This window comes from Bos mutus, chromosome 2, assembly GCF_027580195.1.
Source record: "Bos mutus isolate GX-2022 chromosome 2, NWIPB_WYAK_1.1, whole genome shotgun sequence".
Taxonomy (NCBI): Eukaryota; Metazoa; Chordata; class Mammalia; order Artiodactyla; family Bovidae; genus Bos; species Bos mutus.
The window spans coordinates 41,010,712-41,034,252 of NC_091618.1; the positions used below are offsets into that span (position 1 = coordinate 41,010,712).

The following is a 23,541-nucleotide window of genomic DNA, read 5'->3' on the forward strand; positions in this document are numbered from 1 at the left end:
CCTACAGGACACCCTTCTCACTTGAATTCAAGCTCATACAAAGATCAAGATTTCTTAGGCAACACTTTAGATTCGGTCCACACTATGGAATGCATCTGTCATACATTTTAGTGTATCCTTGCAGAAGAATCCCTCCTCCAAACGAAGCCTTTTGCTTTTGACAGCTCAGGAGTCAAAGAAGAGACAAAAAGTATAAATGAAATGTGCCAACAGTATGGTTGTTTATGGTTATTTATGACCATTTAAGGAAATAAAGTAGATTAATAGAACAATTACATAACATCTGAAGGGCTACAGTGTAAGTAAGGAGTTCTTAGCTTAACATGGCTTTGAGAGGACATTTACCACAGGGGGATCATGCCTTCTGTTGAGGAAAAAGAAAAACATCTTCAAAACTACCAAATAAGGTATGTACCATATCTTTAAAATTTGACTTCAATTATAATTATTAAAAAATGCACTTTTCATAATATTCTTTTTTTCTCCTTTGTCCATTTTTACACTATAAACTTGTCAGAACCCCTTTATTTCATTCTCTTTAACCCTGTTACTATGTTTTTTAAATGAAGAGTGTGTCTTAATGCTTATATATCTGATATAAAATTTTTATAATACTGAGAATACTGACAACCCATGACAAATGTGCAATAAATTAGTATTGTGTTATTAGGAGCATCATTAATTTATGGCTATTTATACTATTTGCTATGGTGTGAATATTTGTGTGCTCCACAAATTTATGCTGAAATTCCAAACTCCAAAATGATGGTATTAGGTGGGACCTTTGACCAGTACTTAAGTTATGAGGATGAGGTCTTCATGAATGGGATTAGTGCCTTATAAAAAAAGTATCTAAAGAGATCCCTAGTCCTTTCCACCATGTGAGGACACAGTGAGATATTTTAACAGGTGTTTTTAAACTTAGCACAAAGAAGTTGCTGTAAAGAGCTCAGCATTTTAAGTTGCCTAGCAAATTACACAAGCTGAAAAATTTCAAAAAATATCTTTAAAAGTAAAAGCAAAAGTCTCAACATTAAATCTCTTGTGGGTGATGAAGTATTTGGAAACTGGATAGAGATAATGGATGTAAAACTAAATGCCACTAAATTGAACACTTAAAAAAAGTCCTAACATTAAGAAGCACTTACGACAAAAAGAAAGGGAAAAAAATATTAGTTGACATCTATTCTAGGGCAGTAGTGTTACACAACTATTCAAATTAATTTGTTTTGCTTCCAAACATTAATTTGTCCTTTTGGGATATGTCCTTTTATAGTATAATGAAAATGGAAAGTATGACTTGCAAGTTAAAAAATGAGAACTTCAAAGTCTATCAGAAAGTGATGTTTTTATTTATTTCATATTTGTAACTTCCACCATTTTCTTTTTAGAAAGATCACTCTGCCTGCTGTGAGGGGAGTGAATTAGAGAGGGTCAAGAATGGAAGAGAGATCTGTTGGGAAAATATTATAATAGTCCAAGTTAAAAAATAGTGCAGATAGGACACCTGTATAGGATGTGGAAGATAAGGAAAGAGAGTAAAAGATGACTCCAAGGTTTTGAACTAGAATAGCTGAGGTGGAGGCGGGGGTGTGCCATTTAAAATGATGAGAAAGACTAGGGGAAAAGCAGTTTAGGACTAAGGAACCAAGAGTTCTGATTTATAAATGTTACATGTGAGATGTCTACTCAATATTGAAGTAGGCAGTCAGATACATTAATAGAACTCTGGAACTCAGCAGGTTAGAGTATAAAGTTGAAAGTGGGGAATTTAAGTCATGATATAATTTAAAAACTTAGGACTGGAAGTGGTCACTTGAGGGAAAGTTATAGAAAGAAAAGAGAGCCCAAACCAAGCTATGGGGCATTCTCAAAATTCTAAAGGCCAAACATAAAAGACTAAGAAGAAATGGCCAATGACATGAGACACCTATTGTGTCATAGAAGCAGAAAGATGAAGACAATATTTCAAATAGGAAAGAATAACCAGCTGTATCCAATGCTGTTGGGAAAAAAGACAAGTATGACAAGGGAAAAGAGTGACCACTAGGTTTATGTACTGGAAATTCCATATAATTGAGTACCCAGGATTTACTGGGATCTATGATTAGTATTTCTCCTACAATAAATATTGGCCCTCGTCAGTGAGGTAAGTTTTATTATCCCCATTTATAAATGTGGAAAGTGAGGCTCAGAGAGGATAAATAACTTTCCAAGATCAAACAGCTGGAATTCAATGCTTACTCTGGGTCGACGAAGCTGGTTTTCTCCAGCCAAGAATACTGGAGTGGGGGACTTCCCTGGCAGTACAGTGGTTAAGATTCCTGGCTTTCACTATGGGGGCACAAGTTTGATCCCTGGTTGGGGAATGAAGCTCCCACATGCCACACCCTGTGGCCAAAACAAAAAAATACTGAAGTGCCCTCCTCCAGGGGATCTTCCTGACCCAGAGATCGAACCCACACCTCTATGTCTCCTGATTGGCAGGTGGGTTCTTTACCACTAGTGTCACCTGGGAAGCCCTGTAAAATATAGTGGCTTTTAGATAAGGAAAACCACGAGGCTTAAACTGAAATATATGAGTTATTGTTACATATTTTCACCTATTGACTTATACATAAAGATATAGTAACAATGTAGAAAAACATTTGTTTTTCATGCACTTTAAAATATTTCAATTAGTTTTCTAATAGAAAAAGGTGTTTAATATTTATATTAATATTTAGCTTAAGCAGCTCAAAGAAATGTTTGCAGACCCCTATCAAGGCTATAATTGGCTCACAAATTAGACTCCGCCAGCCTGCTGCTAAAATGGTTTACACAAAATTGAGAGATTTTTTTCTAATTGAAAGCTACTGATAATATATGATGCTTGTTCCAAATAAGATATCTGCATTTTTTCAGGAAGGCAATATTAGGTTACTCTGAATTAAAGAGGTATGCTTGAAAGTAAATGTAGGCAAAATGTTTCTATTTCCTGCATGAATGAGAATTAATTATACACACAAAGAAAAATATGTAATCTCCATTTATGAACGAATTTATTTTCACATTTTCTGATCACTGAGAATAATTTACATTTAAAGTGTCAAATTTGCTTCTCCTTTCTGAACAAGCACAATCCTTAAGATATTGATTTTTGAATGAAATAATGCTATTTTCAGCAACATGTATGGCCCTAGAGAACATCTTACTGAGTGAAATAAGTCAGACGATAGACAAACATCACATAATACCACTCATGTAGAATCTTTAAAAAAAGGTACAAATGAACCTATTTACAAAACAGACAGAGTTAAATATGTAGAAAGCAAGCTTATGGTTATTTAGTGTTAGTCGTTAAGTCATGTCCAATTCTTTGTGACCTCACGGACTGTAGCCCACCAGGCTCCTCTGTCCCTGGGGTTTCTCAGACAAGAATACTGGAGTGGGTAACCATTCCCCTACCCAGGAGCTTTTCCCAATCCAGGGATCGAACCTTGGGTCTCCCGAATTGAAGGCAGATTCTTTACCAACGGAGCCACCAGGGAAGCCCCAAACTTATGGTTACCAGGAAGGAAAGGCAGGTAGGGATAAATTGGAAAATTGGGATTGACATACACACACTACTATGTATAAAATAGATAACTGATAAAGACCTACAATATAGCACAAGGAACTCTACTCAAGACTCTATAATGGTCTGTATAGGAAAAGAATCTAAAAAGGAGTGGATATCTTGTATGTATGATTCACTTTGTGGTACACCTGAAACTAACACAATATTGTAAATCATCTATATTCCAATAAAAATTATTTAAAAGATATTTGCTTTTTGAAAAAAATTAAAATTAGAGCTTGATTTTCAACCTGAGGGTCATAGTTATGAAAATAAATGTGTTGCCTCATGTAGCACAAAGATTGTAAGATGAGCACTCTCAGAGGGAAGACATTCTAAAACCCAATAGTAAACATCCAGATATTAAAAAATAGATGTCAGACTTTCCTGGTGGTCTAGAGCTTAAGATTCCATGCTTCTGCTGCAGGGCATGCAGGTTCAGTCCCTGGTCAGGGAGGTTCCCACCTGCTGTGCAATGCAGCCAAAAACATTTTTTTTAAATAGATGACAATTATTCTAGTTTAGTTTTACTTTGACACACAAATTTAAGAACCTGATCCATATTCTGATTTATCCCTTATTAAGTATTCAAATTCAAAAACTATCTTCATCTCATATAAAGCACATCTTAAAAAAAAAACTTTTCTCAACACTCATTTCATGAATTTCTGTGTGGATCATAACAAACTGTGGAAAATTCTTAAACAGATAGGAATAGCAGGCCACTTTACCTATCTCCTGTGAAACCTATACGCAGGTCAAGAAGCAACAGTTAGAACCAGACATGAACAACAGACTGGTTCAAAACTGGGAAAGGAGTACATCAAGGGTGTATATTATCACCCTGCTTATTTAACTTATATGCAGAGTACATCATGAGAAACGCCGAGCTGGATGAATTACAAGCTGGAATCAAGACTCCTGGAAGAAATATCAACAACCTCCTATATGCAGATGATGCCACCTTAATAGCAGAAAGTGATGAGGAACTAAAGAGCCTCTTGATAAAGGTAAAAGAGGAGAGTGAAAAAGCTGGCTTAAAACTCAACATTCAAAAAATTAAGATCATGGCAACCAGTCCCATCACTTCATGGCAAACAGATGTGGAAAAAGTGGAAACAGTGACAAATTTTATTTTCTTCAGCTCTAAAATCACTACAGATGATGACTGCAGCCATGAAATTAAAAGAAGCTTGCTCCTTGGAAGAAAAGCTATGACAAACCTAGACAGCATATTAAAAAGCTGACAGCATATTAAAAAGACCCTTGCTGACAAGGGCCTGTGTAGTCAAAGTGAAAGTGAAAGTTGCTCAGTCGTGTCCAACTCTTTGCAACCCCATGGACTATATAGTCCATGGAATTCTCCAGGCCAGAATACTGGAGTAGGTGCCTTTCCCTTCTCCAGGGGATCTTCCCAACCCAGGGATCGAACCCAGGTCTCCCACATTGCAGGCGGATTCTTTACCAGCTGAGCCACAAGCAAAGCCCAAGAATACTAGAATTGGTAGCCTATCCCTTCTCCAGCAGATCTTCCCATCCCAAGAATAGAACTGAGGTTTCCTGCACTGCAGGCAAATTCTTCACCAACTAAGCTATCAGGGTTTTTCCAGTAGTCATGTGAGAGCTGGACTATAAAGAAGGCTGAGTGCTGAAGCCTTCAAGTTGTGGTGCTGGAGAAGACTTTGGAGAGTCCCTTGGATGGCAAGATCAAACCACTCAATCCTAAAGGAAATCAACCCTGAATATTCATTGGAAGGACTGATGCTGAAGCTCCAATACTTTGGCCTCCTGATACGGAAAGCAGACTCATTGGAAAAGACCCTGATGCTGGGAAAGATTGAGGGCAGGAGAAGAAAGGGGTGACAGAAGATGAGATGGCTGGATGGCATCACCGACTCAAAGGACATGAGTGAGTGAGTGAAGTCGCTCAGTTTTGTCCGACTCTGCGATCCCATGGACTGTAGCCTACCAGTCTCCTCCGTTCATGGGATTTTCCAGGCAAGAATACTGGAGTGGGTTGCCATGAGTTTAAGCAAACTCTGGGAGATGGTGAAGGACACAGAAGCCTAGGGTGCTGCAATCCATGAGGTTGCAAAGAGCTGGACACCACTTAACGACTGAACAACAACTCTCAAAAGAAAAAAAAATTCTTATAAAATGACCCACTTATTTGGGACTATTATGAGCTAGAATCTAAGTTGGTCTAAGAAAAGGAATCTATTTAGTTCTATTGAACTGAAGCAGCATTTATTTAACTAGTAGAAATCTAATAAGAACCTACTCTACAGCACTACTGCTGCTGTTAGGTTGTTCAGTCGTGTACAGCTCTTTGCAGCTCCATGGACTGTAGCCTGCCAGGTCCCTCTGTCCATGGGATTTCCCAGGCACAAATACTGGAATGGGTTGAAATTTCCTTCTCCAGAGGATCTTCCTGACCCAGGGATGAAACCCGCCTCTCCTGCTTGTCAAACATCTCCTATTCGGCAGGCAAATTCTTTACTACTGAGACACCTGGGAAGCACACTGTATAGCATAAGGAACTATACTTAATATCTTGTAATAATGTGCAATGGAAGAGAATCTGTATAACTAAATCACTTTGCCATATGCCTGAAACACTGTAAATCAACTATTCAGTTCAGTTCAGTTCAGTCGCTCCATCGTGTCCAACTCTTTGCGACCCCATGAACTGCAGCACGCCAGGCCTCCATGTCCATCACCAACTCCCAGGGTTTACCCAAACTCATGTCCATTGAGTCGGTGATGCCATCTAACCATCTCATCTGTCGTCCCCCTCTCCTCCTGCCTTCAATCTTTCCCAACATCAGGGTCTTTTCAAATGAGTTAGCTCTTCACATCAGGTGGCCAAAGTATTGCAGTTTCAACAACATCAGTCCTTCCAATGAATACCCACTATACTTCAATTTTAAAAAACAGTAGAAATCTTCTTAAGTAATATATTTCTACTTTAGGCCTTATTATTATCCAATAATAAAGGCTTTCTTTTTTTTTCCATTTTGTAACATGTATTCCCTCCAAACTTATCAGAATGAATTATAGTTCTTTTTTCTGGTTTCAAAGACAGATGTATTCATGCCTAATTCTCACTCACTTTAATAATAACAATAAAACAAATTACTAAGATTTACCATTAAAAGACTGGTAATCTAAATAAGGTAACTTAATCACAGAATATAAATAATATTAGAAATATTCTATCTACAAAACAATATTTTAAAGGTGGGCACTATTTTATTATTCATAAATAAAGACAAGATTATTACAAGGCTTCCCATTCTAAAAGATATAAAAATAAATTCAAAACTTCTCCTTCTATACAGCACCATTGATAAAACATCTACATTAAAGATGAAAAGTTTCTCTACTGTGAGGGTCACTCAGAGAGGTTCACAGCGTTACACAGAGAAGAGAAGAGGGAGGAGGGAGTTAGAGGTGACCCAAATGAGATGAGGTGAATTCAATAGTGGAGAGAGTGGGGTAGCCAGTAGTCACTTCCTTATGTGCACTCCACAACTGGACCACTCAGAGATGTTCACGGAGTTATACAGAGAAGAGAAGACGGAGGAAGGAGACAGAGGTGGCCAGAAGGATAAAAGGGAGGAATGAAAAGGAGGGAGACAGATCCAGCCAGTAATCAGTTCCCTAAGTGTTCTCCACCGTCTGGAACACACAGAAACTCACAGAGTTGGGTAGAGTAGAGAGGGGTTAGGGAGGAGACACAGGCGACCTGGTGGAGAAAAAGGAGAGTCCAAAGGGAGAGAGAGTGGTCAAGCCAGTAATCTCGCTCCCTAGTGAAAAATGGGTCCTGAGGATTGGGTTCTTAAAGGTACAAAATTGGTAACAAATACATAAAAGCAAAAATTAAAAATCTAGAGTAGAGTTTGGAATTTCAAAAATACGATGTTAAAGAAAAGAAGAAGGAAAAGAAAGAGAGAAAAAACGAACAAAGAAAAACAAACAAGGTCATGAAAATTATAAAGAAAATACAGGTACAAAATTGATAACTAATACCAAAAAGCAAAAATTAAAAATCTAGAGTAGAGTTTGGAATTTCAAAAATACAATGTTAAAAAAAAGGAAGAAGAGACATAAAGAGAGAAAACAAACCAACAAACAAAAACAAACAATGTCACAAAAATTATAAAGAAAATACAGGTACAAAATTAATATCAAATACCAAAAAGCATAAATTAAAAATCTAGAGTAGAGTTTGGAATTTCAGATATACAATGTTATATAAAAGAAGAAGAGAAAGAAACAGAAAAAAAAAAAAAAGTCACAGAAATTATAAAAAAACTATAGGTACAAAATTGATAACATATACCAAAAAGCTAAAATTAAAAAACTAGAGTAGAGTTTGGAATTTCAAAAAATACAATGTTAAAGAAAAGAAGAAAAAAAAAAAAAAAACAAGGTCAAAAAAAATTATAAAATATATATATATGAAGTTTGCTGAAGAAGAAAAAAATAGGGTCTTTTTTTTTTTTGCAAAGTAATAGGTTATAAAAGTGAAAATTAAAGGAACAATAGAGGACTTAAAAAATTTTTTTCTAAAAATTAAAAAAAAAAAAAAAAAAAGAAAGAAAGAATGATAAAAAAATAGTAAAAATATATCTAGGACTTTCTCTGGTTTTGTTGTGAGTATTGTGGGTTCAGTTCATTTTTGGCTAGTTCCTTGGTCCGACTTATATTTCTCAAGATCTATAGGCCCCTTCCTATGTAGTCCGTAGTAACCACGGGGTTTTAATCTATTGCCTGTAGCTTCCAAGGCGTTTCCCTCTGTTATAACTTCTTCTGTTTACTGGTCTCTTCAGTGTCTGGTTACCGCCCTGACACAAAGGGGATGGTGGGGGAAACTTTTTTTTTTTTTTTAGCACAGCAGGATCCTCTATGACCCACCTCCCAGAATATTGGAAATAAAAGCAAAAATAAACAAATGGGACCTAATTAACCTTAAAGGCTTCTGCACATCAAAGGAAACTATTAGCAAGGTGAAAAGACAGCCTTCAGAATGGGAGAAAATAATAGCAAATGAAGCAACTGACAAACAACTAATCTCAAAAATACACAAGCAACTCCTACAGCTCAACTCCAGAAAAATAAATGACCCAATCAAAAAATGGGCCAAAGAACTAAATAGACATTTCTCCAAAGAAGACATACAGATGGCTAACAAACACATGAAAAGATGCTCAACATCACTCATCATCAGAGAAATGCAAATCAAAACCACTATGAGGTACCATTTCACACCAGTCAGAATGGCTGCGATCCAAAAGTCTACAAATAATAAATGCTGGAGAGGGTGTGGAGAAAAGGGAACCCTCTTACACTGTTGGTGGGAATGCAAACTAGTACAGCCACTATGGAGAACAGTGTGGAGATTCCTTAAAAAACTGGAAATAGAACTGCCTTATGATCCAGCAATCCCACTGCTGGGCATACACACTGAGGAAACCAGAAGGGAAAGAGACACGTGTACCCCAATGTTCATCGCAGCACTGTTTATAATAGCCAGGACATGGAAGCAACCTAGATGTCCATCAGCAGATGAATGGATAAGAAAGCTGTGGTACATATACACAATGGAGTATTACTCAGCCATTAAAAAGAATACATTTGAATCAGTTCTAATGAGGTGGATGAAACTGGAGCCTATTATACAGAGTGAAGTAAGCCAGAATGAAAAACACCAATACAGTATACTAACACATATATATGGAATTTAGAAAGATGGTAACAATAACCCTGTGTACGAGCAGCAAAAGAGACACTGATGTATAGAACAGTCTTATGGACTCTGTGGGAGAGGGAGAGGGTGGGAAGATTTGGGAGAATGGCATTGAAACATGTAAAATATCATGTATGAAACGAGATGCCAGTCCAGGTTCGATGCACGATATTGGATGCTTGGGGCTAGTGCACTGGGACGACCCAGAGGGATGGTATGGGGAGGGAGGAGGGTTCAGGATGGGGAACACATGTATACCTGTGGTGGATTCATTTTGATATTTGGTAAAACTAATACAATTATGTAAAGTTTAAAAATAAAATAAATAAAAAAAAAAATTCAAAATATATAATTTTCTAAATTAATCAAGCTTCCTATTTGTACAGTTTCTGAAATCTGCTCTTTGATTGATGGCTTCATGAATCTTCCTAACAGAGTCGTGGAACAAGAGATTGGAATCACAAGTCATGGGTTGGAGAATTTGTCTATCAATTACCAGCTATATGTGAATGCACTTTGTGAATTTAAAGGTAATGTCTATATCTTAATTTGGAGAAGGAAATGGCAACCCACTCCAGTGTTCTTACCTGGAGAATCCCATGGACGGAGAAGCCTGGTAGGCTGCAGTCCATGGGGTCTCACAGAGTCAGACACGACTGAAGCGACTTGGCAGCATATCTTATTAATTATTATTTTCACTACTGTAAATATTGTACACTGGATGTTGGGGAACGTTTCAGTTCAGTTCAGTCGCTCAGTTATGTCCAACTCTTTGCGACCCCATGAATCACAGCACACCAGGCCTCCCTGTCCATCACCAACTCCCGGAGTTCACCCAGACTCATGTCCATGGAGTCGGTGATGCCATCCAGCCATCTCATCCTCTGTCGTTCCCTTCTCCTCCTGCCCCCAATCCCTCCCAGCATCAGAGTCTTTTCCAATGAGTCAACTCTTCACATGAGGTGGCCAAAGTACTGGAGTTTCAGCTTTAGCATCATTCCTTCCAAAGAAATTTTGAAAGTTTAGGCTTCTAAAATAGCCTAGAATTTTATTCTAAAATAATTTTACCACATGCCTAAAGATTGAGAAGTAGCTCCAATCAACAAAAATAATTCAGACAAAAAAATTATCTTGGCATTTCAAGGAAATTATCTTGGCATTTCAAGGAAATTAATGTCCTTCAGAAAGTCATATTTTAGCCTTTGTTATCTAAAATGGCTATCCACACTTTCGGTTTTCCTTTCTATCACAAAAGATCTGTCCTAAATTGTATTTAATTCTGCTTCCTCCTAAGATTCAAGCAATGTACTTATAAAGCTACTGGTTCATAACATAAGTCTGCATATCATACTAAGAGAGATGCTCCTGAATAGCTTCATATTCAGCATAATTGAGCCAGTACTTGGTAATTAATGGAAAACATCAGTTAAAGCAGAGACCCCAAAAAAGTTTAGATATAAATAAAATCAACATTTTTTAAAACGTATAGTTTTAAGGGCTGTTCTGCTGATTAGAATTTCACATAATAGTCCCTTGGACAGCAAGGAGATCAAAACAGTTAAATCCTAAAGGAAATCAATCCTGAATATTCATTGGAAGGACTGATGCTGAAGCTGAAGCTCCAATACTTTGGTCACCTGATGCGAAGAGCTGACTCATTAGAAAAGACCCTGATGCTGGGAAACATTGAAGGCAGGAGGAGAAGAGGACGACAGAGGTCGAGCTGGTTGGATGGCATCACCGACTCAATGGATATGAGTTTGAGCAAGCTCAGGAGTTGGTGATGGACAGGGAAGCCTGGAGTGCTGCAGTCCATGGGGTTGCAAAGAGTCGGACACAACAGCAATAGGTTATATTACATATACATTATATAAAATCTAATCTAATAGGTTATTAACCTAACTTTGATTTCCTTAAAGAAAAACAAGGACTTAAAGCTATTTCCAAATAATATGAATTTTTGTTGCAATTTTTTACAAGTTTTTCATCTATACCTGACTTGTAGGTGTGTCTTAACAGTCCCATCTTTATAAAGTCTCTCCAAAAATGTTACTTAGCTTTCATAAAGCAAATTATTCTTTGCCTTAGTTTATACAGCTTAAAAAACTGAATTATGTAATTATAACAAAAATTACAAGTGCCCTAAACAGTTTGAAAAATGGGGCAGTAGGGTACTGGAGCCAGCTGCCACCAATTCACAAGAGCTAACTGAACACATCTTTCCCAGATCCTCATTTAATGACATCACTTTGGTAGCTTGAAATCAGCCATGGAGGAGTATTTACACCATGCTGCTGCTGCTGCTGCTGCTAAGTTGCTTCAGTCGTGTCCGACTCTGTGCGACCCCATAGACGGCAGCCCACCAGGCTCCCCCGTCCCTGGGAATCTCCAGGCAAGAACACTGGAGTGGGTTGCCATTTCCTCCTCCAATGCATGCAAGTGAAAAGTGAAAGTGAAGTCGCTCAGTCATGTCCAACTTGTAGCGACCCCATGGACAGCAGCCCACCAGGCTCCTCTGTCCATGGGATTTTCCAGGCAAGAGTACTGGAGTGGGGTGCCATTGCCTTCTCTGTATTTACACTATGGATATCAGCAAACATTTTTTAACATTTTTTATTGGAGTATAGTTGATTTACAAAGCTGCATCGTTTTCAGGTGTACACCAAAGTGAATCAGTCATACATACACATATATGCACTTTTTTCCCATATCTGCCATTATAGAGTATTGAGTAGAGTTCCCTGTGCTATACAATAGATCCTTATTAGTTAACCTATCTTATATACATATAGCAGTGTCAGCAAACATTTTATTATTTTTATAATATAAATTTATCTATTTTAATTGGAGGCTAATTACTTTACAATATTTTAAATCAAAGCTTTTTTTTTTTTCAGAGAACCAAATGTTAAGCATTTACCAGAACATCACAAGTATTGGGTATAAAGTGGTCCTGCAGTATCCAAGGGTGGTTGGTTCTACGAGCCCCTAAAGATGCCAGCTGCCATCTATGGGGTCGCACAGAGTCAGACATGACTGAAGCGACTTAGCAGCAGCAGCAGCAGCAAAGATGCCAAAATCCTGATGCTCAAGGACTTTATATAAAATTGTGCAGTACACTACAATAGATTCAGTCAGCCATCTGTATCTGTGGATTCAACTGTACTAGCAAACAGCCTACTGACCAAGACCCTTCAGAATGCTCTGGGCTTCAGCCAAGATATTTTATAAGGAAAGTCGTTCAGCAGAGTACAGTTAAGAAAATTCCTACTTTATCCTCAAGAAGGGCCAATGGAGGATAATAATTATTCTTCACATGTCTTTTAAGTATTTCACTTTGACAGAAGTTAAGAGAAGATTATTGTTGTTTCTTAAGTAAACTGTTCAGTCTAAAACCCATTGATTCTGTATTCTTACCGTTTTGTGATCATTAACAATCATTAGTTCCAAATATTTCATTTCTTCAAACACACCACGGGATGGCTATAGAAAATAAAAATATGTGATCAGAATGGTGGTTAAAGAAAATATCTCTAATGCTGACTGTTAAATGGAAGACTGACTTAGAATTTCAGAACTCTTTGCTGCTCACGTTATGAACATCCTCAAAGAAACCTGGTCAGGGAAATGGAAGGAAAAAGTGACTATAAACTGTGGGTAAACACACAATTGGGCTTCCCTGGTGGCTCAGTGGTAAAGAATCTGCCTGCCAATGCAGGAGACATGCGTTTGATCCCTGGTCCAGAAGATCCTTTGGAGAAGGAAATGGCACTCTAGTATTCTTGCCTGAAGAACCCATATAGTCTGTAGGGTCACAAAGAGCCAGACACGACTTAGCAACTGAACAAAAAAGACAAAACATACAATCGGGCTTCCGCAGTAGCTTAGTGATAAAATATCTGCCTGCAATGCAGGAGACTTGCAGAAGACATGGGTTTGATCCCTGGGTGAGGAAGATCCCCTGGAAGAAGAACTGGACACCCACTCCAATATTCCTGCCTGAAAAGCCCCACAGATAGAGGAGTCTGTTGGGCTATATAGTCCATGGGGTTGCAAAGAGTTGGCCATGACTGAGCAACTAAACAACAACAAATGCACAATTGCTCAGAAAAGAACTGTATTTAATTATCATTAAGTATTCATCCAGATAGAGAGGAGCTCATGTGGTTTTCATACAATTTTTACATGTAAAAATATTCTAGAGAAAAATGCATAATTACTAATATGTTAAAATAAATAAATCTCAATAAGAACAGCATAGTACATCTGGAATAGGTACCAGTGTAGTCATATAGAAACCTGAATTCAGGGGAATTAAATTCTCATAATTTCACTGTACTAATTCCTAACCACACAACTTCTCAAAGGAACAAATGTTGACAATTATCATGTTCTAAAGTTTGATTACTAGATAATCCTTTAAAGAGCAAGGGCTAAGTATTTTAGCTGTCATTTGGACTATCATTTGTTTTTCATAGTTAGCAGAGCACATGGTCATTGATCAGTTTATATTTGATAAGACTGGACTGCAGTCAAACGTCAACAGTCTATACAAAATTTATTATTACCAACTGCAATTTCAAGAGTAAGCAAAAACAGATCTTTAAGTTAAAAAAACTGTATCCATAATCACCACAATACAAAGACAAGATCATAAAAGAGAGGGTGATTTGACCTATCACTAAGTTTTTGATGGCTGGTGGTCTAATTTTCCATAAAAATTACATTTAGCAAAACATTATCTTAAATGTGCAATTTTGGGGAATTCCCTGGCAGTCCAATGGTTAGGACTCCACATTCTATTGCAGGGGCATGGGTTCAATCCCTGGTCAGCAAGCTAAAATCCCACAGACTGTGTGACACAGACAAAAACATAAAAAATGCAATTTTTTAATGAGTACAATTACTCATTAAGTTATCAAGTAAATTACCATGTAATCCATATGCTGTGGAATTAATTTTTGGTTACATAGCATTCACCATGTAATTACTAAACAGTCCCCATCATTACAGCTTTCTAACCTATTATGAAATAGACTAAGAATATAATTTCAATTCCAAAGCCCCTATACATTTATCAATACATAGGAGCTCTATGAAAATTGTTGATTATATAATTACAGGCTTCTTATTTAGAAACTCAGTGCCACACTCACATTTACTGCTCTCTTCTGTCTCCTTTTCAGCCACTGTAATTCGGATAGAAAGGGCCACCGGTCACTGCTTTCCATACCTGTGCAAAAGAGAAAGAATACCAAAATTTATGTTTGACTGCATTTCAATGGGAGAATGTTTTAAAAATATTATGTGAGGGAATAGCAGCATTGATAGCATTTGTCTTCTCAAAATGAAAATAAACTAAGGTGGGAAAAGCACGCCAATTATTAAACAGTTCACATTTTCATGGTCACAAATGTAATCCAAAAGCATCATTTTCTTCCAAACCTCATGAAAAATACAATGAGCTATTCAAGACTCCTGGGAATATGCATATTTGATCTACAAGCACCTGACCCTAGATATCTGAAAATTTAGAATTCTACTATACTTAATTCACTTTATTTTTAAAATGCTTTCCTTTTCTTAAAGGGTTTTTATTATTTGGCTTCACCAAATCTTCAGTCTCCATTGTGGCATGTCAGGGATCTAGTTCCCTGACCAGGGATCAAACTCAGGTCCCCTGCACTGGGATCGTGGAGTCTTAGCCACAGAACTACCAGGGAAGTCCCCTTAATTTATTTTAGAATTAAAAAGAATGCATGGCATAACCTTTTGCATAAATTACTAAGGACTTTTGGTACTGATACAGAGAAATACCATTGCATATCCCAATAATCCAAAAGTGGCTTTTGCCAAATCAGCATGCTTAAGATGCCTCAGAACCAGACCATAACAGAGAGAGTGCCAGCTGGTCAAAGAGCAGTAAACTTCCATGAAAATCTAAGGATGAACCTCCCTGTAAATAACTGTTAAATATGGCCACACTCTACAGTTTCTAACACAACTTTACATCTGAGTTTCATATTTCAGTCTTTCCATTGGAAACGACTCTTCATGCTTCATTACATGAAAGCCACATGAGCTGCCCACCAACACTGCTCACTCCAGATCTCAAACCAATTCCACTTTCCAACCAGCCTGCGTATCTACCAAGCTTCAAGTCAAAGCCTCTAGTACATAAAACAGAATGGCTACTTTAATGAAAACTTACTGAGATTCTTCATTTGCTTAGAATATTGTCCTGCCAAGATTTTCTGGATTATATGTGGTCGACCTGTGCTTTTCTGAAACAAAAACAATTAGTCAATTAAAAAGCAAGATATGATTACATCTGTATGGAACAGTGCTAGCTAGCACTTTCTCTAATATCCTCCCTAAAATGGGAATATTTATATGCTAATGGTTTAGTTACCAAAAATGAAAAGTATATGTCTTGTTAAAAGTTGAACTTCAAATAAAATACAGCATCATCCAATTGCCCCAGTTTAGATAAAAAGCATAGTTTCATTAGTACTCTTAAACCTTAACTTTCTTCAAACCCATGCATAAGAAATTCACAAGAAAGAAACACAAATGGGCAATGATTGCACAATGTAAGATGAATACTTTAACACTTCTTCAAAATGCAAGTAAAAAGATATGCCAACTTTTGCCAGCAGGTTGGCAAAGGTTTAAAAATTATGACAACCATAGTCAATTACAGTTGCAAGGCAAAAATCACTCTTACACACTGCTGGTAGCACAGGTCAGAGAGAAATTTAATAAGTCCATCAACAATCTTGAAAATATCCATATCCTTTGCCCAAGATATTACACTTTTATTGAAGTCTTATTTCCATCACTATAAGCTTCCATTACTGAGTACAAAGGATGTGCTACTAATTTATCAATTTAATGCTCACAAGCACTCCATATGGTGCATATTTCATTGCCACTTAACAAAAATATTGGGGTTCAGAGGATACATTAATGAGTTAAAATTATATTACAAAATAATGGTCCATTTATTTTTTAAAATATGGGAACATATCACTGAAACACTGGAAGAATGTGCACTGAAAGGTAAAGAGAAGTTATCTCTAGGGGATCGGATAATGGATAAATACTATTCAGTTAAATATTTGCTTATTGCACTTCTCCAAATTCCCCACAATGTTTTATAATCAGAAAAAAAAACTTATTTTAAAAAGTGCTCTTAGACATTGATGTATAGAACAGTCTTATGGACTCTGTGGGAGAGGGAGAGGGTGGGAAGATTTGGGAGAATGGCACTGAAACATGTATAATATCATGTATGAAACGAGTTGCCAGTCCAGGTTCGATGCACGATACTGGATGCTTGGGGCTGGTGCACTGGGACGACCCAGAGGGATGGTATGGGGAGGGAGGAGGGAGGTGGGAGGAGGGTTCAGGATGGGGAACACATGTATACCTGTGGCGGATCCATTTCAATATTTGGCAAAACTAATACAAAATTATAGAGTTTTCAAAAATAAAATAAAATAAAAATAAATAAATAAAAATCAGAAACTTAATTATCAATAGAAAAAAATAAAAAAAAAAAAAAATAAAAGTGCTCTTATTAAATTACATAAAAAGACATAATAATTAACAGTTTTGCCATTCATTTATTATTTGAGAAGTAACATGAGTTCTCACAGGAAATACCCTATCCATATTACTGGATTTATAAGGCATACTAAAATTAGTAGTAAATTAAATATCAAAAATTTAAATTCAAGTACCATAGACTCAATTCTGGTATCAGGTGAAAAGATATGTGGAGTGATGAAACCCACAACTAGCAACATAATTTTAAAAACCAACTAAAGTTTCGAGCATTGTTTCTTTCCCTCTCCCATGGTGAAGATGAGGATAAATCGTTGCATGAATGAAAGGCAGGCAGTAAAAAGGAAGGCAAAAGAGAAAAGCCATCAAGTATATAACAATCAGCTCCTGAAGAATAGGATTATGGGTTTAACAATGCAAAACCAATGCTGTAAACATTATGATAATAACACCTTATAAATCTCTTCAACAGTTTAATAGACATAGTCATGTATATTATTAATTTATCAAATGTGTAAAATTTCCCTATGAGGGATGCAATGAAAAATTATTTCATTTTACCCATTTAAAAACTCAAGGCTTAGAGAGTTGTTATTTGGTGGGGGGAGTTGTTTTTCTCTTTGGCTTTGTTTTTGTTTTATTTTAGGGTCACAGGATCCTTAATCAATGCCAGAAATCAAAGTCAAGTTTTTACTGTATGAGTCAAATAATTGTGCTCTACATAAGTTTATCTACCTACAAGTAGAGTAAGGGAAAAATATTTTACTTAATCAAAATGTCTTTATATATCTAGGTGGGGTGATCTTCATTATCTGATCATTTTTTAATTATCGGTTAAAAATACTACTGCTTTACTCAAACATAAAGAGTTTTCTGCCTCAAATTTGAAATTACCCCATATTCATACACATGTTGCCATATAAAGAAAATAAATATTTGTCTCTTCAACTATTATTATCAATAGCCTGAATGACTATTTCCTGTCTCTAAATTTATCCTATCTACATTTTAAGTCTCTAAAGATTTAAAAAAAACCTTTTTCTGCTCCCCATCAATGACTGCAATATCCTGATGCTATCACTTTCAAACTGCTATTTTCCCATCAGCAGTACTTTTCACTGTTATGACTTCCCAACTGATACCTCTCAGCACCTTCACTTCCTACTGTCTGTTGCTCTCCAAGCCAGCAGAGCTCCTTGCAGTTCCTGAAACACACTGAGAATGCTCCTACCTCAGGGCCTTTGCACTTGTTCTTCTCCTGAAATACACATCCAGTCCCCTAATTTCCTGAAGGTCTTCATCCAAAATCACCACCTCATGTGCCCTGCCCTGGACAGTTAATACAAATTTTAACTCTCCTCCCCACCTTTCCAAGTGGCACTAGTGGTAAAGAATCCACCTGCCAATGTAGGAGATGTAAGAGATACAGTTTCGATCCCTGGGTTGGGAAGATCCCCTGGAGGAGGGTATATTCACCTATTTATTTCTGTCTCTGCCCCTGAAGACTACACACTCTATTAGGCTCAGGTTCTACGTCTATTCTGTTCACCATTTTATCCCCAGCACCTAAAATAATATCCAGTACGTAGAAAGCCCTTATTATAATACTGATGAATATATGTGTGCTTAGCCGCTCACTTGTGTATGACTCTACGATCCCATGGACTATAGCCCACCAGGCTCCTCTGTCTATGGGGATTCTCCACACGAGAATACTGGAATGGGTTGCCATGCCCTCCTCCACAGGATCTTCCCAACCCAAGGATTGAACCCAGGCCTCCTGCATTGCAGGCAAATTTCTTTACTGTCTGAGCCACCAGGGAAGCATGAATACATAAATATACAAAAATTTAAATTTAGTTGCATTCTATTAGTTAGCAACATGATCAGAGTACATGATTTCCTTTTTCCAGTTTTATTGAGATATCATTGACCTATAGCACTGGAAAAGTTTAAAGTATACAACATAATGATTTGATAGATGTATATATTATACAATGAACACCACAATAAGTGTAGTTAATATCCATCACTTCACTTAGTTATGCATTTTTTTCCTTGTGTTAAGAACTTTTAAAATCTATTCTCAAAATGAACACCACAATAAGTGTAGTTAATATCCATCACTTCACTTAGTTATGCATTTTTTTCCTTGTGTTAAGAACTTTTAAAATCTATTCTCAAAATGAACACCACAATAAGTGTAGTTAATATCCATCACTTCACTTAGTTATGCATTTTTTTCCTTGTGTTAAGAACTTTTAAAATCTATTCTCAAAATGAACACCACAATAAGTGTAGTTAATATCCATCACTTCACTTAGTTATGCATTTTTTTCCTTGTGTTAAGAACTTTTAAAATCTATTCTCAGCAGCTCTGAAATATACAATACTATATTGTTAATGACAGTCACATGCTGTACACTGCATCCCCAGAATTTACTTAACTTATAGTTGGAAGTGTGTTCTTCTGACCACCTTCACTCATTTCCCCCACCAGTCTCTGGTAACCACAAATCTGTTGTGTTCACATGAGTTCAGTTATTTAGATTCCACATACAAATGAGATCACATAATGTTTGCCTTGTTCCGGCTGACTTAACCTACTTAACATAATGCCTTCATGATTTCTTACCTAGGTTGCTGGCCTATGCATGACTCTAAACATTATTTTCTTCCATATCTCAAAAGAAAAATAAATACTGTTTAATGTAATCATAGTTGAACCCACAAATCTCCCCACTGAAGATTCTTAGACTCATAAAAGTTATATATATACTTGCTTACAGTCATACAACTATCTAAAGACCATGAGAATAAAAGCTTGCTTAAAGGAAAACAAATTGGTCAGTATAAAATAAAGCATCTTATCTGTTTTCTCTTCTGACTGGGAAGAACTGATCTTAGCTTCAGAAAATATTTGAGGCCTCTTACCATCCCTTATTGACATGCCACCTTCGACATGCAACCTAAGCTTCAAAACTCATGTTTCCAGCCTAAATGTGAAATAAAGTGCTCTGCTGCTGCTAAGTCACTTCAGTCGTGTCTGACTCTGTGCGACCCCATAGACAGCAACCCATCAGGTTCCCCCGTCCCTGGGATTCTCCAGGCAAGAACACTGGAGTGGGTTGCCATTTCCTTCTCCAATGCATGAAAGTGAAAAGTGAAAGTGAAGTCGTTCAGTCGTGTCCGACTCTTAGCGACCCCATGTACTGCTCTAGATAAATGTATTTTGAAATCTACGTGATCATCTCTTGATTTCTCAAAAACAAAATTCTGGAAAAATAAAGCACCATAAAAAAATTGATGTCACAGTCACACTCACCTCATTGTGAACCAGGTCCAGTGGTTCTATCATATACACAAAAGTATGATCTTCAAACATACCACTACGACACAAGGAACCACAGAAAGAGAGTTAACACATACAGCAAACACACTGTCTTTAAAAATGAGTGCATCTGAATAAATACCTTTATTCTGCCTCAAATCAAATTCACATATCTGCATGGAATCACCCTGTGGTCCTAGCACTGCACTAGACAAGGTCTAGGCTACGGAAAGTGCAAAAAGTGTACAAGAGACGTATACACATTATACCTGGTATGATTAGTTTTTGGAATTAAATGAACAGATAAGAAGGTCAAATTGGGATAGGACTATTGATGCTGTTCTAATATCTCGAGATATTACCGAACCATGTACAACTAGTACAAATTTGATTCGCAAATCCAGTATCATCTGTAAGAAAACAGGTTCTTAGTGTATAAGAATAATCTAAAAACATTTGATTCTGAAGAGGCAAACAGAATTATCTCTATGCTTGCAAATTGTGAATTTCTGTTAAGACTGTGTTGGGAACCACATTTAATTTTGAGAGACACAGGATTTTTTGTAAAGTGTGTAAATAAGATTTTCAAGATCCTTTTCATCACATGGCCGTAACAGATTTTTCCACGAAGTGCTACTGTGTTTGAGTCTAAAAGGCACCTACAAATGTTTTTTAAGAACCTGCCTGAAAACCGAAGCACGGGCTCCTCTTCTTTCAAACCACCCTTGCCTGGCCACCTTCACCTTATCCTTAGGTTAAGCTGACTGATAGTTCTTCTGGGAGATATCTCTGGGCAACCTTTCTGGGCTAGGTTCAGCCGCCCCCAAAGTCCCTGTCCTTCTCCTTCACAGTACCCACCAAAATGGCAGTTAAATAACAATCTGTATAATCATTTATTTAATCTCTAAATCACCTGCGAACTCTAAGTGTTAAGAGAGCAGGGACTACGCTCTCCTTGTTCACCACATCCAGTCTCTATCCCAGGACTGGTACAGAAGAGTCACTAAAATAAATATCTATGAAAGACAAGATGGAAAGGGTGAAAGGAACGGAAGAAAGCAAGGCGATTCTCCCTATGAGAGTCCCACATACTGAAGTCCATTGCAGGTTGACAGAGCCACCCTTGAGTCCTTGACTCCTCTGATGTTTCCATGGTAGTAACAGTGCTCTCCACCCTGTAACACAGAAGAAGATTTTATTGATAAATGATGCTGTCTCCAGCATGATTCTCTCTTTGGGATGCATCTGTAAAGCCAAAAGAAAGGCAGGGATGATCCGAGAAATGCCTCCAGGTTGTTATGAAATCTCAATTTTACAATTTTTCTATAAGAAGCAGGTGTATATTCGACGTAATGAAGAAAAGGCTTTAACAGGAATAAGACATTAATGCAGCTGGAACAACTTTTATACCTTTCCTAAGCATGTGAGGGAGTAGACACTTAGCAGATATTGTTAGGGAATAAAATCGTCTACATAACTGAGGTGATTCCCCCAAAGGTGGTGTTTATCATCATTTTTTATGGAAAACTACATAAGACTTGGCGATTTGCTTTCCTACCTTTTAAAATCAGTTGATAAATTTTTTTAGAAATAATGTATGAATTTACTTTCCAAAGGCAAATAGTAACTGCAAGACCTATTTAAAAACACACACACACACAGAAGTTTCCTAGCACTTTCTCTCACCACCTCCATAGCAACTATTTTTAACACTTTCAGCTGTTTCTTCTGCTGTTTACCTATGTATTTCTGAATGGAATATTTATACTGTTATATCCTAATTTATTTCACTTTAGAAATTACCTTCCTAATATAGAATCTCAAAAAGTCTTCTTGCCCACAATACATTCTAACACACATCAGAAGCCTTTGGTTAAATTATATTCAGTGTTTGTATTATGACTACACAAATATTGTTCATAGCTGTGCCACTCTGATGACATTGTCTTTCATGCCCTATTTTAAAATTTTTTGAGAACTTTTCTTTCTTCTTTGCTTTTCCATGTATTCAGCATGTGTACAGACCCTATTATCTAAAATATTATCTACAACTCTTCTCCTATGATCCATTATAGCAGGTAAGTTATCAAATCCATTTTGTTCCTGGAGACACACCGCTTGTTTCACTCTCATGAGAGGTCTGATGCATGGCTGCATCCCAGGACTGGTCTATAGCATCATTCTGGGAATTCCTCTGTCCTCTTTCTGTATTGAATCCTAGATCCTACGTCTTCTGCTTTCATGATCCCCTTTCCTGGAGGTACACACCCTCTGGTAATTTGTTGAAAAGGTATTTATGAAAGATAAATTTGAAAGTTGAAAACCCCGTTTCTATCTTCACACTAGATCATGTGGGTGGGGAGAGAATTCTAGACTGATAATTACTTTCTCTCAGTATTTCAAAGGCATTGTGCACACTTTTAAATCTTCTAATGTTGAGAATTGGAAGTTATTCTAATGTTAAACATTGTCCATACAATCTATGTTTCCCTTTTCAAGAAGATTGCAGGAAATTCTATTCATACCCATTTTCACAAAATCTCATGATGGATCTCAGGAGGGAACTTTGCTTATTGATTGTGCTGGGCACTTTCGAATCAAGAAAATGCATTCTACCCAATATTCTGTAATAACCTATATGGGAAAAAGAATCTGAAAAGAATGAATATCTGTATATGTATAACTGAATCACTTTGCTGCACACCCTGAAACTAATACAACATTGTTAATCAACAATACTCCAATATAAAATAATTTTTAAAAAAACCCTACGACTCCACATGAAACACATTTGGGCATGTGTCAGTGCAGGTAATAATAATATATATATTAAAATAGTAAAAAAAGAAAACGCATGCACTTCAGTTCTGGGAAACTTCTATTGTTTCTCTGATAAGCCCCTTCCTTTCCATTTTTCTCTACAAATTGAGCTCTTCTACTAAAGCAGAGGAATGGCTGCCTGGCTCTAGGGCAGGGAGTAGATCAGGGATTTAGTACCTTCTCCAAGTAGACTTTCAACCAATCTTTCTGTTTTCTGGTACTTTCAATTCCTGGGGCTTTATGGGTGAAGAAACACAAGTTGGCTTGGTTCTGCTTGGTTTTGTCCCAGTGGAACTTAGCAGAGCAAGAAAAACTCAAACCTAGGACAACTACTCTTCATCCCTCTACTTTCTAGCTCCTACAATCTCATGGACACCTCTTCTTAGCTGTCTTCTCTTCTCTTAATCCTTGTGGGTTTATACCCTTTTTTAAATTCCTTAACTGTTGAGTATGTCACTATAAGGAACTAGA

At 37.0% G+C, this 23,541-nt stretch overlaps 1 protein-coding gene across 4 annotated transcripts in view; it reads right to left on the reverse strand.

The window, feature by feature from the left end:
* The window catches only part of ADAM23 (ADAM metallopeptidase domain 23), a 194,662-nt gene that overhangs the window by 60,719 nt on the left and 110,402 nt on the right, over positions 1–23,541 (reverse strand). For all 4 annotated transcript variants that reach the window (XM_070387704.1, XM_070387698.1, XM_070387689.1 and 1 more), the window contains exons 5-9: positions 21,343–21,425; positions 20,245–20,308; positions 15,562–15,634; positions 14,507–14,583; positions 12,768–12,833 (exon numbers count right to left, since the gene is read on the reverse strand). In XM_070387704.1, coding sequence (XP_070243805.1) covers positions 12,768–12,833; positions 14,507–14,583; positions 15,562–15,634; positions 20,245–20,308; positions 21,343–21,425 — 363 coding nt within the window. The remainder of the gene's footprint in view (positions 1–12,767; positions 12,834–14,506; positions 14,584–15,561; positions 15,635–20,244; positions 20,309–21,342; positions 21,426–23,541) is intronic.